This window comes from Saxophila tyrrhenica, assembly GCF_035928015.1.
Source record: "Saxophila tyrrhenica strain CCFEE 5935 chromosome Unknown scaffold_16, whole genome shotgun sequence".
Classification (NCBI taxonomy): Eukaryota; Fungi; Ascomycota; class Dothideomycetes; order Mycosphaerellales; family Extremaceae; genus Saxophila; species Saxophila tyrrhenica.
This window is the reverse complement of record NW_027041748.1, coordinates 258445-272313: the sequence shown is the minus strand read 5'-3', so window position 1 is coordinate 272313 and position 13869 is coordinate 258445. Positions and strand designations below refer to the sequence as shown.

General features: G+C 55.3%; 6 protein-coding genes across 6 annotated transcripts; 3 read left to right on the top strand and 3 right to left on the bottom strand.

Annotated features, from left to right (window-relative positions):
- Positions 1–31: 31 nt before the first annotated feature.
- LTR77_009010 (uncharacterized protein) lies at positions 32–481 on the bottom strand (the record flags this gene model as incomplete). The annotated part of the gene is made up of 1 exon (XM_064806239.1): positions 32–481. One exon carries the CDS (start codon positions 479–481, stop codon positions 32–34), a length of 450 nt encoding a protein of 149 aa, XP_064655565.1.
- Positions 482–1307: 826 nt separating this feature from the next.
- On the top strand, positions 1308–5949 carry LTR77_009009 (uncharacterized protein; the record flags this gene model as incomplete). The annotated part of the gene is made up of 7 exons (XM_064806238.1): positions 1308–2180; positions 2304–2952; positions 3007–3423; positions 3475–4072; positions 4737–4940; positions 4996–5420; positions 5474–5949. The coding sequence occupies 7 exons, from the start codon at positions 1308–1310 to the stop codon at positions 5947–5949; spliced, it is 3642 nt and encodes a 1213-aa protein (XP_064655564.1).
- Positions 5950–6355: 406 nt separating this feature from the next.
- Positions 6356–6872, top strand: HHF1_2 (Histone H4; the record flags this gene model as incomplete). The annotated part of the gene is made up of 3 exons (XM_064806237.1): positions 6356–6476; positions 6533–6582; positions 6645–6872. 3 exons carry the CDS (start codon positions 6356–6358, stop codon positions 6870–6872), a joined length of 399 nt encoding a protein of 132 aa, XP_064655563.1.
- A 426-nt stretch (positions 6873–7298) lies between these two features.
- LTR77_009007 (uncharacterized protein) lies at positions 7299–8301 on the bottom strand (the record flags this gene model as incomplete). Its single annotated transcript, XM_064806236.1, has 3 exons — positions 7299–7514; positions 7569–8150; positions 8203–8301. 3 exons carry the CDS (start codon positions 8299–8301, stop codon positions 7299–7301), a joined length of 897 nt encoding a protein of 298 aa, XP_064655562.1.
- A 920-nt stretch (positions 8302–9221) lies between these two features.
- On the top strand, positions 9222–12257 carry LTR77_009006 (uncharacterized protein; the record flags this gene model as incomplete). The annotated part of the gene is made up of 3 exons (XM_064806235.1): positions 9222–9232; positions 9297–12100; positions 12154–12257. 3 exons carry the CDS (start codon positions 9222–9224, stop codon positions 12255–12257), a joined length of 2919 nt encoding a protein of 972 aa, XP_064655561.1.
- A 247-nt stretch (positions 12258–12504) lies between these two features.
- On the bottom strand, positions 12505–13764 carry LTR77_009005 (uncharacterized protein; the record flags this gene model as incomplete). Its single annotated transcript, XM_064806234.1, has 4 exons — positions 12505–12869; positions 12936–13465; positions 13516–13565; positions 13621–13764. The coding sequence occupies 4 exons, from the start codon at positions 13762–13764 to the stop codon at positions 12505–12507; spliced, it is 1089 nt and encodes a 362-aa protein (XP_064655560.1).
- Positions 13765–13869: the final 105 nt, after the last annotated feature.

Here is a 13869-nt window from a genome sequence, read left to right as displayed (position 1 = left end):
ACCACCTCCCTCTGCTCCCCTAAAACCTTCCCTACTGCCCCTTTTTCCCCTTCCCCTCCACCCCCATCAACCCCGGCCTCCCAAACAAAAACCACCCCCTCACCCCGGCAAACCCCGTCAACGCCGCAATCGCCACCAACAACGCCCCATCCCTCATCCCACTCCCTCCCACCACCCACTGCCCTAACATGATCCCCACCAACGCTACTTCACTGATCCCCATGATCTGGTACGTCAGCCGCCTTCTCGCTACTACCGCTGCCGGAGAGCCGGTCTCGGGGTATGAGAGGAGTAAGGGGGCGGTGGCGAGGGTGATGAGGCCGGCGAGCCATTGGGTTAGGGTAAGGGTGGCGGAGGTGATTTGGGAGGGGGTGGCGACGAGGTAGGAGAGGGTAGTCTCGGGAGCGAGGAGCATTGGGAAGACGCTGGCGAGGTTGGCCGCGGATTCGAAGAGGAGCGCGGCGCGGAAGAGCGATGGCATCTTGGGTTGTTGATGATGGTGGTGGTGCAGTCTGCGTGGCGATGGTGGTTTGAGAGCCTTTCCAACCGGACAAGTTTTTATGTTGGAGCTCCCCAGCGGCCAGATGGCTGTTTTGACGGGGTCTTGGTTGTGAAGGCTGGTGTCGTGTATCGCAGCTGATGATTGTTAAGCTACATGTCTACTTTCATGTGATCGTCCGGATAGATACGTCACCACGTCTGCGAAGTCTCGGTTCTTTGCTCGATGACACCCTTTCCTTACCCTTCCTTCCCACCCCCTCCGTCTGGCTTCATCGTCTCCGGCTGCCGATACATATACCATCCCCCTCGTTCCTACATATCCAACCACGAGCCCGGACCCCGCCAACATCGCGCTGCGGAAGAGAGGGTGTATCTCGGGGAACTGGTTGGCCTAATGGTTGGTATGCCGATTTAATGGCCTCTATTGCGGTCAGAATGGACGAAACTTGTCCAACTCCTTCCAATACTATCTGTCTCGGTCGAGACCGTTGGCTTGTCGTTGAATCTGGTTGATGGTAGTGGTCTTCATGTGCATGTGATCGTCCAATTCTGACTAGTGCTACGTCACGCGTCCCCGTAAACCGGACGCGGGCTTCTGTGATGTTGTTTCCTGATCGAGAAAGCTCTGCATACAATTCCAGCTGTGCGCTGTCTCTTCGCTGTTATTGAGTTGCCTTGACTGGACTCGGAATGCGATAGGCAGCTAGGCTTTTGCTGCCACGTAGACGTGCAGCTGCAGTGCAGGAAGACGAGAGTCCTCATGCCTTGAGGCCCGACTTCATCACTATCACGCTCCAAGCAGCACCATGGCCGGAGCGAATCAGTACATACGGCAGGTGCTTCACCATACCGAGCCTCCGCCTCCAGTCAACGCACGTTTCTTCTACAGCTCCCCGATCCCTATAGACGATCCGCTCTCGCCCTTGCCCCCTCCTACGACAGCTACTGCGTCTGCGAAACGACCGCCAAAGGCCTTCTCGGAGTATGACAACGCTGCTCTGGACAAAGCGTGGCATGACTTGAGGCGGAAGATCTTGAAGTACAACGAAGAACAAGGGGAGAAGAGCGGGAGCAATGATGGCAGTAGATCGAGGGCGGGCTCGACCAATATTCAAGGCAGCCGGCGAGGGTCAGGCTCGCAGCCAGCCACACCGCGCTCGAAGCCCATAAGACTACCAGCGTCTAGCTTGAGCCAGGTCGAGGGGCTTGGGGATGGCACATCGGAGGGTTCAGCTTTCGGCGAGGCCACGCATGTGCCGGACACGACTGGGAACCCTTTCGTACGGGCGCCTTCTAGGAAACAGACTGTTACGACTTCGCGCAATGAGCGGCCAGCTCGACCACAGGTCAAGCAACATGACACTTACGACTGGGATGATGATTCGCACCTTCTTGATCAAAACGCGACAGCAGCGGAGACGAAGGATGTTCGACCGAGCAGTGCCCCGAGCAATAAAGTGGCAGTAGGCGTATCGAGGCTGCACCAGGTCGAAATGCCAAATTTGCAGATGACACCCATCTACTGGACTCCGGTGCACGACGAAGCTGCTGTCATCCGGGGGACTTGGTTCTACCAGGAGACTATGCTGCCTGTGGAGACGGCGGTTGCGAATATGCTCGAGGCTGGATATGTGGATCTGCAGGTCTGGACGGAGACGTGGAAGGATGAGCTGAACAGTGTACGTACGGCAATCTATTCTTCTCCATTCATCATTTTCTGGTTCGATCTTTGTACACTATTCTATTCTATTCCACATTGGAATATCACAGTGGCACATGCTGACGGACTATTTCGTTTTTAGGCAGTAGAGGTCGGTGCTGTTGGCGAGGAGAAGATCGTGCACAAACTGTGGCCCGACAAGCTGCCTAAACCTCCGGACAGTCGACCAAGCAGCAGACATGGCACTGCCACCAGAAGTGATAGAGACGATCTACTTCGCGCTGTGACATCCAACCTAGCTGAAGGAGCACCGGAGACACCCGAGCAGACACGCGATAGAGCTGTAGAAGCTGCGTGCGACATCATCGACATCTCGAGCGGCCCAGGAGGCGCTGACAACAAGGCGTCCGGAACCTCGACATATGGCTACAATGGCGCCACGAGAAGCTACTCGTCATTTGGAGTCATCTATGCTAACGCAAAGGAAGCACGACTTCTCAAGCCTAGCCTACTGCCGTCCCGGTATTATGGACGTAGGCCACTAGCCAGCTATATCCGCAAAGGCCACAAGCTAGGTATCGCGGTAGTCCGTGGATTCGACCAGCGTATCTGGAACAAGATCCATCCGTCGAAGTCAAGTCCTAGGGCCGCCAAAGCACAGCAGGGTGCTGCGACGTCCGCATCTAATGTACCTCCACAAGCTCAAGCGAAAGATGATGTTCCAGATGAGAACACTAATGTGACTGATCTGATCTTCGTCATCCATGGCATTGGGCAACAGCTGTCTCATCGTACGTGACACCTAGAGTACCTATCAACCTGCAGCAAATGCTGACACCGCGCAGGAATGGAAAGCTTCCACTTTACGCACGCCATTAACGCCTTCCGCCGCGAGGTCAACGTCGAAGTCGGCAGCAAAGAAGTCAGAGCACGCTTCAGAAGGGACATGGGCGGCATCATGGTCCTGCCCATCAACTGGCGACATTCGCTGTCATTCGAAGAAGGTGGCTACCGCGATGGCAGCGAGAATCCAGCACGCAACGAATTCACGCTGGCCGACATCACGCCCGAGACGCTTCCCTCCGTCCGAGGGATAGTCAATGATGTGATGTCTGATATTCCTTACTACCTTTCGCACCATCAGCCGAAGATGATGGCTGCGGTCATTCGAGAGGCCAATCGAGTGTATCAGCTGTGGTGTAGGAACAACCCCGGGTTCGCGGATACGGGGCGAGTTCATCTCATCGCTCACTCACTGGGCAGTAAGCATTCCCTCAACTATTCATACCATTGAGCGTACTGACAGCGGCTAGGCATCATGGCCCTCGACATCCTCTCGAACCAGCCAACAAAAGTACCCCAACATCTGTCAGACCCGACTTCGATCGACCTGGATGCCGAGCAGCTCGACCACTTCCTCTTCCAGACCTCTAATATATACAACGTAGGCTCACCTGCCGGCTTCTTCCTGCTCCTCAAGCAGTCTCAACTGCTACCTCGCGTCGAGGGACCCTCCGCCACCGCCATGGACGACCCCATCGCCAACACCCTTACAGTCTGCGGCGAGCGGGCCCAATACGGTTGTCCGGCTGTTGACAATGTCTACAACATAATCAATCCCTATGACCCAGTAGCCTACCGCATGAACGCAGCAGTCGACGCGACGTACTCCGCAACACTCAAGCAAGCGTTTGTCCCCTCAGCTACACCAGGCTGGTTCGGCGTCGGCACCAAATCCTCCAGCATCTGGGGTGGAAGCACCACGGCACCCAAAGACGGCGCTCAAATGCCCACGCTCCCGCGTCTGCCTTCAAACGTCGAAATGGAAGTCCATAACTTTTCCCGCGAAGAGATTGCGGAGAAGCGGATGGCGCTGCTCAACGACAACGGACAGGTCGACTTCTTCCTGAGGTACGGAGGTGGGACTTTCGACATACAGTATATCACGATGCTGGGGGCGCATAGCTCGTACTGGCTGCTGAAGGATTTTGTGCGCATGATTGTGACGGAGACGGGGAGGGTGAAGGGGAGGGAGGGGACGTTTTTAGGGTTGAGAGCGCAGAAGAGGAAGGGGAAGGGGGTGCAAGGTTGATCGTGAAGGCTAAAGCTACTCAATGACTTTGAGCGAGCAGTCAAGCTGGCCGAGCGTCGATTGAGGTGTAAGAGAAGGGCTTGTTGCTTTAGTGATACCCCATAGAATACCTTGAATGAATAGCGTATAAGCGTTCGCGGACGGACATCTACTCAATCGAATTCCGTCGTCGCACTGCCATAGTTCGATACTGCGCTTTTCGGGCGTTTGGAGAGACTGGTGCGGCTCGCGCAGTTGAGGCGGTGCTTTCACATGCACACCGACGTCACGAGCAAGCTAGCCCACGCTACTGCCTGATTGGGCGTGGATCCAACGGCTTGAACGTGAGACCGCCTCTACTTCCTCATGGCTTGTAGGACTTCTTCAAAGCTTTCATAGCACTTTCGAAGAACAGATACGATATCAAGATGTTGAACTGGGCCAAAAACGCGCAGGTCCCCACCCCAGCCGCACCATTGGTAACCGCAGCTGACTTGACGATAGCGTGGGCATCACCGAACCCATATACGGTCCTTCAGCGATCCAGTCGGTTGCCGATCAAGCGAAAGAGAAGCCATACACCGAGCTCAACAAAGATGACTTGCGGTGGGAGTGCATGGACTCGACGAATGTGGAGACCAAATCGTTCTACATGCTGAGCGATGACGGGCGAGTCGGCATGGCGCAGGTGATATACAGTAACGTATTGTAAGAGGCATACGGACACTACCGGATCACAGCAAGGGTACTGACGGAGTCATAGAGGCGTCCGAACCACCGCCCAGTTCACCTCCAAGATCTTCTCCCAAGACCCGAGCAAGCCGCACGCCTGGAGCTCGACGAACCTGTCGAACTTACAGTTCCCCAACGACAAGCACGATTTTACGGCAGACAACTGTTCGATAACCATCAGCGAGAAGGGGACGAGCTATCACATCAAGTCGAACGCCGACGCAAAGCACATTGTCGACCTGAAGTTCACGCAAGCTTGCCCTGGTCTGGTTGTTGGCAAAGATGGGACTAGCTACTTTGGTACTGATCCGCAGAAGTATTGGGGCAGGATGATACATAAGTTCTGGCCGAGATGTCAGGTGGAAGGACAGATCTTGAGGTCTGATGGGCCGGTGGATTTCAAGGGAAAGGGCATGTTCGTTCATGCTTTGCAGGGCATGAAGCCGCATTTTGCTGGTAGAAATTCCCCCCTACCTCAACAAAATTGCGCACTAACGATGCATGATCAGCTGCAAAATGGAACTTCGCCAACTTCCACTCCCCCAACGTCTCCGCCTCGCTGATGAACTACACCACCCCACCATCCTACGGCGAAACCCCTGTGACCGTCGGAAGCGTCACCAAAGACGGCCAGATCCTCTTCACAGGCGCCTCCCCCGACACCAAACCCGAGCACACTGAGACCCGATCGGACCCCGACAGCGACTGGCCGGAGCCCGCCGCCGTGCGCTTCACATGGGTCGGCAAGACGGCCGACGGCAAAGACGCCAAAGCCGTCATCGAAGGCAGTCTGGGCGAACGAGCCGACCGGATAGATGTCATGGGCGAGCTGCCGAAGTTTGTGAAATCGATCGTGCAGGGTGCGTCGGGGGTCAAGGCGTATATTTACCAGTACACGCCGAAGATGACGCTGAAGCTGGATGTTGGGGGAGAGGTGACGGAGGAAGAGGGGCTTTTGTTTAGTGAGGCGACGTTTATCTCGTGATTGGGTTTGCTAAAGGGATGTGAATCGGGTGCTCTTCACGGGAGGAAAGGTACTGGATAGTAATTGTAATGAATGACATGATTTCATGAGCGCTGTCGCACTTCGGCCGTGTTCTCACGCGTACTTAGGTCTACCGCTTCACTTTCACCCCTCGTCTGCGGGCTCATCGTGAGTTGTCTAGAGATTGTTTCTTGGCAGGTGGTTCGTGTTATAAGGTATCACGTCGCCGCCTCCACCTCGGCGCTTCCACCCTCCCACCTTCTTGGCTCGTCAACATCGTCAACAACTCCTTCGCGCTGCAACATGTGGTAACTCGGCGGCGGCAAACACACTGCAGTCATTACACTGTATCAAGCGTATCATTATCGCATCACTACGCACAACACTGCCGTCACTACTCCTCAACATGGCGCGGACACAAGTCAACAATAACCTTCTCCGCTCGGATGTCCCCGTTGGCAGAGGTGGCAAGAAGGGCATAGGTCTCGATATTGGCAAGTCTAAGACTGCTAAGAGGCATCGGAAGGGTTTGTTGTAACTTCACCCACGGCTTTGACGCTTTTCATGCTAACACTCGTAACAGTCCTCCGCGACAACATCCAAGGTGTAACAAAAGGCGATATCCGCCGACTCGTTCGTCCCCCTGCACCCTCGTGATCACACATGCCCAACTGACACTTGTCCTCCCCCACCAGGCCCGTCGCGGTGGTGTGAAGCGCATCTCCGGCGGAATCTACGACACCGTTCGACAGGCTATGAAGTCCTGGCTGGAAGTCGTGCTCAAAGACGTCTGCGCCGTCGTCGAAGGAAGCCATCCCAAGCGCAAGACGGTCGCGACTACGGATGTGGTTTTCATTCTTCGCCGTCGTGGGACGCCTATCTATGGGTTCGGGAACTCGGAGCAGAGGGGTCAGATGAACTAAGTTGGATGGTGTGCTGCTGATATTCGGAAGTGTTGCTTGATGGTGGGATGCTAGGGGAAATGCGTCAGGTGTTTGGGAGATCATTGGAGTGTTTGTGCGAAGATACCCGCCTTTGTTTGGGAGGCATGATGGCAAGATGGCATGATATGATCCAGTTGTAAGCAGCTGTTGGGCGAATGTTCATACCTGCGGCTCGGTTTGCTCAATACGAGAGGCAGACTCAAGCTTATGTAGCTGCGTGCTATCCAGGACTGCACCTATTTTCATCTTCATAAGCTAATACATGAGTTCCCAAGCTTCCGCGATTGCCACCCAGAGACAGCTACCACAAGGCGCCAATGGAGAATAGCGACCGACATATCACGACCATGCCTCCAGCCCTCAACGCCTTTTACGTCAATCTTCCCACCTTATTAACACCGTCCTTCACACATCATACGGATCGACGTCCAGCTTCCCCTCATGCTCTCGTGCATCACTCCTCGCCATACGGCCAGCAGAAGTCCTCAAGACACCTTTGCTAGCATCAACGATTGGGTGAGTGTACACCTCCTTGCCCGTCATCTCTTCTGCCACCTTGACGACGGTTGAGCCGAGCCCGGCGATTTGCGAGTTGACGTGGATGGACTCCCAGTTGCCCGCCTGCGATGCCATATTAGCACAAAGTCTAGTTGCGTAGGGATGTTTACAACTTACCGGCACGTGGTACGTCTCATGGAAGATCGTGATATGCGGCATTTCTTTCACGGTCTTGTTCCACCAGTTCCAGTTGGGAAGATGATATTTACTGTGAGCAAACTTGTGCAGACCATCGACGTTCTTGAAGTAGCAGACGACAAGCAGCTCGTTGCTCGAAGCCGCACTGGTGTTCTGCCAGCTCGTCGCACCGAGAAACCCGAATTCGTCCGCGTTGTCTTCCAGGTCCTTGACCATCTGGATGAAATAACCGGCAATCTTGAAGGCATAAGGTGCCAGTAGGCCCAAGGGGTGGTTGTAGCGGGTTCCGATGAGGAAGACGACGACGTCCTGGTTGGAGGGCTTGTTGCCGAATTTGCCTTCCTCAGACGGGAAGACGACGCTGGTTTTCTTGAAGATGACGCCGTCGAGGTATCTGTTCCGCATGATTCCAGTCGTTTGGAGAACTACGTCGCCAACTTTGACCAGGAAGATTGCTGCTGCAGGTAGAAGGGCGAGTCGGCCGGCACCGAGCAAGAGGAGGCCTTGCACTAGAGCGGCCAGGCACATCCATGTTGTGAATTCGAAGCTGTCACGAAGGATCTGAGGGATTGATCAGTGTCCATTTTACACGGATGCAGTGAACTCTACCCACATTGATGCCTCCAAATGGGCTGTGAAAGGAGCTCACCGGCCGCTTCTCGGTTGGTGGCACTAGGCCTACAAACTCTTTTCCGCCTGCACGTGCGGACATATTGGTAGTGAATAGAAGTATTGAGGGCGTTGGGACGAGAAGGGTCTGCTCAAAGTGGTTCTTGTTGTTTCTTGTTTGATGGCTGCGTGAGTGAATCCGAAGCAACCACCTACCTTAAGTACTTCTCTGTTGTTTTAGAGCGGGTATACGGATGGTTGACTCCGCTATACTACGGACGCACCTCTTCTGTAGACATAGTCTGTTCGGCGGCTCTCTGCCCGAGCTGCTTGGATTGGAGGCATTTCGCCCGTAAGGCGCGGGTAATCCACACGAAGGATCGCGCACGCCAGAAGCTTGGTGGAAGCTCCACAGCGGCTGGGGTCGACGTTGGAGCGGCCGTATGCAGATGCGTACGACATAATTCCTTCCTGTCCGCCCTTCGCGTCACGGAGACGGGATGATTCATCCTCCTGCCGTGCGTACTAAGCATCGAGAACGTCACAGGAGGAATTGTGCAGCATGAAACCGCTCGAGACCTTGACAATGACTCTGTCCTTCTAGTTCTTCAGCCTGGCAGGCATCGTGCTGCCGCCGCGTCCCGAGAAGGCAAAGCGTGGAGGTCGGAAATGTCCTCCACGCTGCTCGACTGCGCGAATCCAGCACCTCTTGTCGGCCACTGGCGGGGATGTGCTACGATAAGCATTGATATGGGTCGATCTGACAGCCCCCAAAAGGGAAGCGAGCAGACGGGATATGCTGTAAGCCATAGCGTTCTGGTAGGTGAGAGGTTGTGAGTTGATTAGCTCCTGTGTCTTGTTCTGTAACCGTCAGTAGCACGACGACCATTTCAGAGTGGAACATAACATGAGTCTGGATGCTGGCGAAGTTGGGCATATTGTTCGGTTCTGCCAGGTCTACACTTTGTTGTAGGTTTGCCTGGTGAAGGAGCTGCCTTCCGAGCGCGGTAACCTTCATAGAAAATGCCTCCCAGGTTAGTCAAGATGGAACAAGCTAGGAGCCATGTCGAAAGGACGGCGCTGACTCGAACGGTGTAGATCAATCAGGGCAGTAACGAAAGATCTTCAGCCCTATTTCACGACATCGAAACCCACATTATCGCTACCGCCAGAAGCGCGCCGGCTGATACAGCAGTACGTGGACGAGCACGATGCCGAGACGAGCGAGGAAGAGTACACACGTGCCAATGAGGAATTGAACGGCTTCTGGGCGAGACACGTGCACAAGAGTCCGGAAAAGCGAGGGGCATTCGTGGGTGTGCTCAGAGGAATAAGGCCTGCCGTTGGCGACGGCGACCTGCTGCTATGGTGGCTCGAGGTCGTCAAGCCCATTGTCGGCAGCACGCGATACGACAGCGCTGCGCAAGATGATGCCCGGGAGTTCACGGTTGGTGTGATGATTGGGGACAGCGACGGAGATGACACAGCAGGTCAGATCAGGTCAAGGGCCCGGGTATGCCGGGAACTCTTAGATCTGTATGTTGCCCGGAACCAACCACTGCCAGGAGAAGACGCAGAACAGTCTGCAGAGGAGAACACGCAGGTCGCAAAGCAAGCTGAAGATGTCCTCATTGCATTTGGCCGGAAACGACCCAAGGATCTATTTCACCACCTGGATGACTTGATCAGGCCGGCAGGCCGTCGGTTGATTGCTTTGAAGCTTCTAACGTCTTTCATCCGTCTCGACATACCTCACCTGTACCTGGTCATCAATACACCTCTGGTCGAAGATCTACTCAAGTGCCTGATGAACGACACGGCTACGGAGCTCTTGTCCGTCGCTCTGAAGGCTCTGATCATGCTGCTTCCGCATATTCCCGGCTCTCTGGGTCCCTACCTGCCACGACTCTTCCTCGTTTATAGTCGACTTCTGTGCTGGGAGAAGTTTAGCGAGTACAACACAGAAGCTGAGAGAAGCATTGTCAAAGATGACCGCGTCTCCACTACAGATGACGATGAAGAAGACGAAGCCCAAGACGTCGGATTCGACTCCACCTGGGAAAAGGCACGGCCTGCTGAGGGTGTGGTTGAAGCATCGACACCTGAGATTCTGACGTACTTCACCTATCTGTACGGGCTGTATCCGCTTAACCTCGTGAGCTATATTCGCAAACCCAGACGCTACCTCAAGGACATCAACTTCCCTGCGGCAGACTCATTCGACTTGGATCAAGCGGTGATACGTAGTAGGTCGGAGCAATTCCGAGCAGTCCATTTTCTGCACCCGAATTTCTACAACATGACGATCGAGGAAGAAGTCTCAGACCCCAAGTGGCCGAAAATGGATCCAGCCGATGTCGTTGGCGAGTGTCACGGCCTGTGTATGACTGTGCAAACCACGACGTCGAGCTTAGGACCGCCTCCAAACAGAAAGCTTCCCGCTATCCCTCCTGTGCCGCCTCTCAGCGCAGCAAGTGCAGGTGGACCGTCTCCAACTACAAGCCACAGAAGCCTGAGATCTGGATCGAGTTGGCGTGATGCGCAGCCTGTCGCCACGTCCAATGCGGGAGACGCAGACAGCCCTGTACTAAAACCACAGCTCGCTCCTGCGCAGGATCCAGAGCCACAGCACGAGAAGCCATCAGTACCACTCGACAACCTTGCTTACCTGCAAAGAGAGATTACTCTACTGCAAAATGACCTGAACTTCGAGCGGTGGCATAAGGCTCAATACTCCAACCACATCGGCAAGATCTTCCAGCGGAATGTGAAGCAAGCAACGGCAGAAGCAGAAACGTTCAACTTGATCTACGCCAACCGAGCCCTTCAAAAACAACTCGACCAAATGCGAAAAGCTCGTGAGGCTACGCAGAAAGATGCTGCTCTAACGAGGAAGCAGGCGAACACTCTCGAGGCCAACATGATGGAGCGCTTCAACAAGATGAGACTGGAGCAGGAAACATGGAAGGCCGATGCGGACGAGCTTCGAAGACTGCGCTCGGAAATGCACGAGTACCGCGACTTGCTGGTGGCATCAGAGGCGCGCGAGCTTAAGAAGTCCCATCAACTCCAGATCGCTGAGCAGGAACTTGAGAAGTTGCAGAAGATTCAAGAGCAAGTAACCACCGCGCGGCAAGAGTTGCGGGTCTACAAGTTCCGAGAAGCAGAGTACGCCATCACCAAGCGACAGAATGAGATGCTGCAGGGTGAGCATGAAAAGACGCAAGAGCAGGTGCGTCGTCTTGAGCAGGATCAAGCACGTCTGAGGCACGCCTTTGCCACCAAGGTCGCGGACTTGGAAACTCAGCGAGGACTTTCTGATACCTCGTCCGGGTATTCTGGTAGCCAACCTGGAGCAGACTTACATGTCGCCGTCCAGCGCGCGGTAGCCGAAAGCGAAGCAAAACTCGCTCAGCTCAAGAAGTCGTACTCGAAGCTCGTTGCAGAGCACACAGACCTCGAGCTTGAATACCAAACCCTCAAGAACCGACTCGAGATCCTCCAAGGCGCCGCCTCCGCCCCATCGGTTTCCAGCACCGCCAGCGACAGCTTCGGCTACGAGATCGTAGACGACTACGCCGCGCGCATCAGCACCAGCGACCCTACTCACCGCCGATCGCAGCAACCCGTCCCCGGAACCGCGGTCACGAAGGGGGCAGACCCAACGACCGTGAACAGTTTCGCTGGGCTCATGTTCGACCCCCGCGCGAGCAAAGGCAGCAGTACGGTCTCCGGGTCTGGACGCTCGAAGGAGCTGGCGGCGTTTAACCAGTCGGCGCCGGTGGCGCAGGATGAGGATGTCAGTAGTGCGTTTAGCGATTATAGTGGGACGGGGAGTCAGGGGCAGCCGGTGAGGAAGGAGAAGATTCAGCCGGGGAGTAGTGTGAGGGTTTATGGGAGAGGTGAGTTTGAATCAAAATGGGGGTGAGAGTGTGCGTGCTAATTGGAGTGATAGGCGGTGCGCAGAACATCAAGCTGAAGCAGAAGGAGGAGAAGAAGGCGGAGGGCGCGGGTGGGAAGAAGAGTAGTGCGTTGAAGGGGTTGAGGAACTTCATGTAGGGCTTCCCGAAGGTCACCTGGGACGTGGCAGCAACCTGTATCGACGGGGAGGGAGCGAAGGATTAAGAGACACCCATTATTACGCCAGTGATGGATATCAAGACGTAATGTAGTGTCATCATGAAGCTCTCCGTGATACCTTGTCAAGCATCGAATGTCCAGGCCGAAGCGTCTAGACCTGAAAGGTATTCGCTGTTTGTCTCGCATGTTCAACCAGAGACCCTGATCGCCATGTAATCATTGGCGATCAATAATAGCGTCCCCTACCACGACCACGTCCTCTCCCACCCATTCCGCCCTGCATGATAGCCATTTGCTGCTGACTATAACCATCCATCCCTCCGCCAAACCCTCCCTGGTCTCCTCCCTGATTCTGCGCAGAAGGCCCAGTCGGTGGTTGGAAGCCCTGTTGACCGCCCGGTGGGCGAGGTGAGACGCTGTTCGGGTTGGAGCCACCGAAGCCTCCTCGTTGCGGTCCGAAACCGCCGCCTCCACCGCCTTGGTGTTGGTTTGGCTGGCCTGGTCCGCCGCCGCCGCCGCCGCCCATCATCATCTGCATGAAGGCGTTAGGGTCGGAGGGGTCGATGCCTTGGGACATCATCTGCTGCATCACTGTTGAGAATAAGTCCGGTTAGCTCTTCGCCACCAAGGCCGTGTCTCTGTGGTATTGTGACTTACTCTCCTCCGGGCTCGGCATCCCACCCATCCCAGGCATACCCGGCATTCCCCCCGGCATCCCTCCTCCACCAGGCCCTCCTGGCCCACCGCCAAACATTGCCTTCATCTGCGCATCCTGCTGTTTCATGTCCGAGATGTTGCCCGCCATAGTCTGCTGCCTAATACAGTACTGTGCCCAGGTATACTCATCAAAGCCATAGTTGAAGAAGTCCGTCTGATCCGTCCCCGGTAACCGCCAGGGTTTCGAGTGCTCTGCGAGGTCCGCGTCGATGTCGAGTTCGGTAATGGGTTTGTTGTTGGCGGGCCAGGCGGGGGTGGTGCTGACGTCGACTTTGCTGCTGCGGATTTCGGGGAAGTCTTTGCCTTCTTTGCCGTCGTGGGTGAGGGTGGTCCTGACGGCGGTGGGTTGAGTGGAGGCTGTTCGCTGTTCGTGCTTGACTGGTGTGCTACTTTTGCCTGGTTTGATCTCTGCGGATACTGCGCGGTCGCCGGAGCCGGTCCGCTGCTTTTTGGGTTGTGGCGGTGCGCTTCTGGGAGTTAGGAGGAACGTGTGCGACGTACGAATTGGAATGCGGCCTACCTTGTTTCTGTCTGCTCGCCTTGTGGTTTTTCAAGAGTGAATTGGATGTCCTATATACATCATATCAACATACGTCCAGCAATCTAGGACATGCGTGCAGCGTACATCGTCACTATCGACTTCTTCGTCTTCCTGCTCTTCCGTCACCTCCATCTTCTCATCCTTGATGTTGGCTTCGTCGAAGGTTGGCGCGTCCTCCTGCGCATTCCCTCCTTGGCCACCGTAGAAGTCATCGTCCTCCTCTTCCATCTTCGGAGTCCGTAAGGTTGTGATTCGTTGGTCGTTGTGAGTCGGCGCAAAGACACGTCGAGAGCTTTGAAGACGCGAAGGAGGTGAAGTCGATCGCACGGGCCA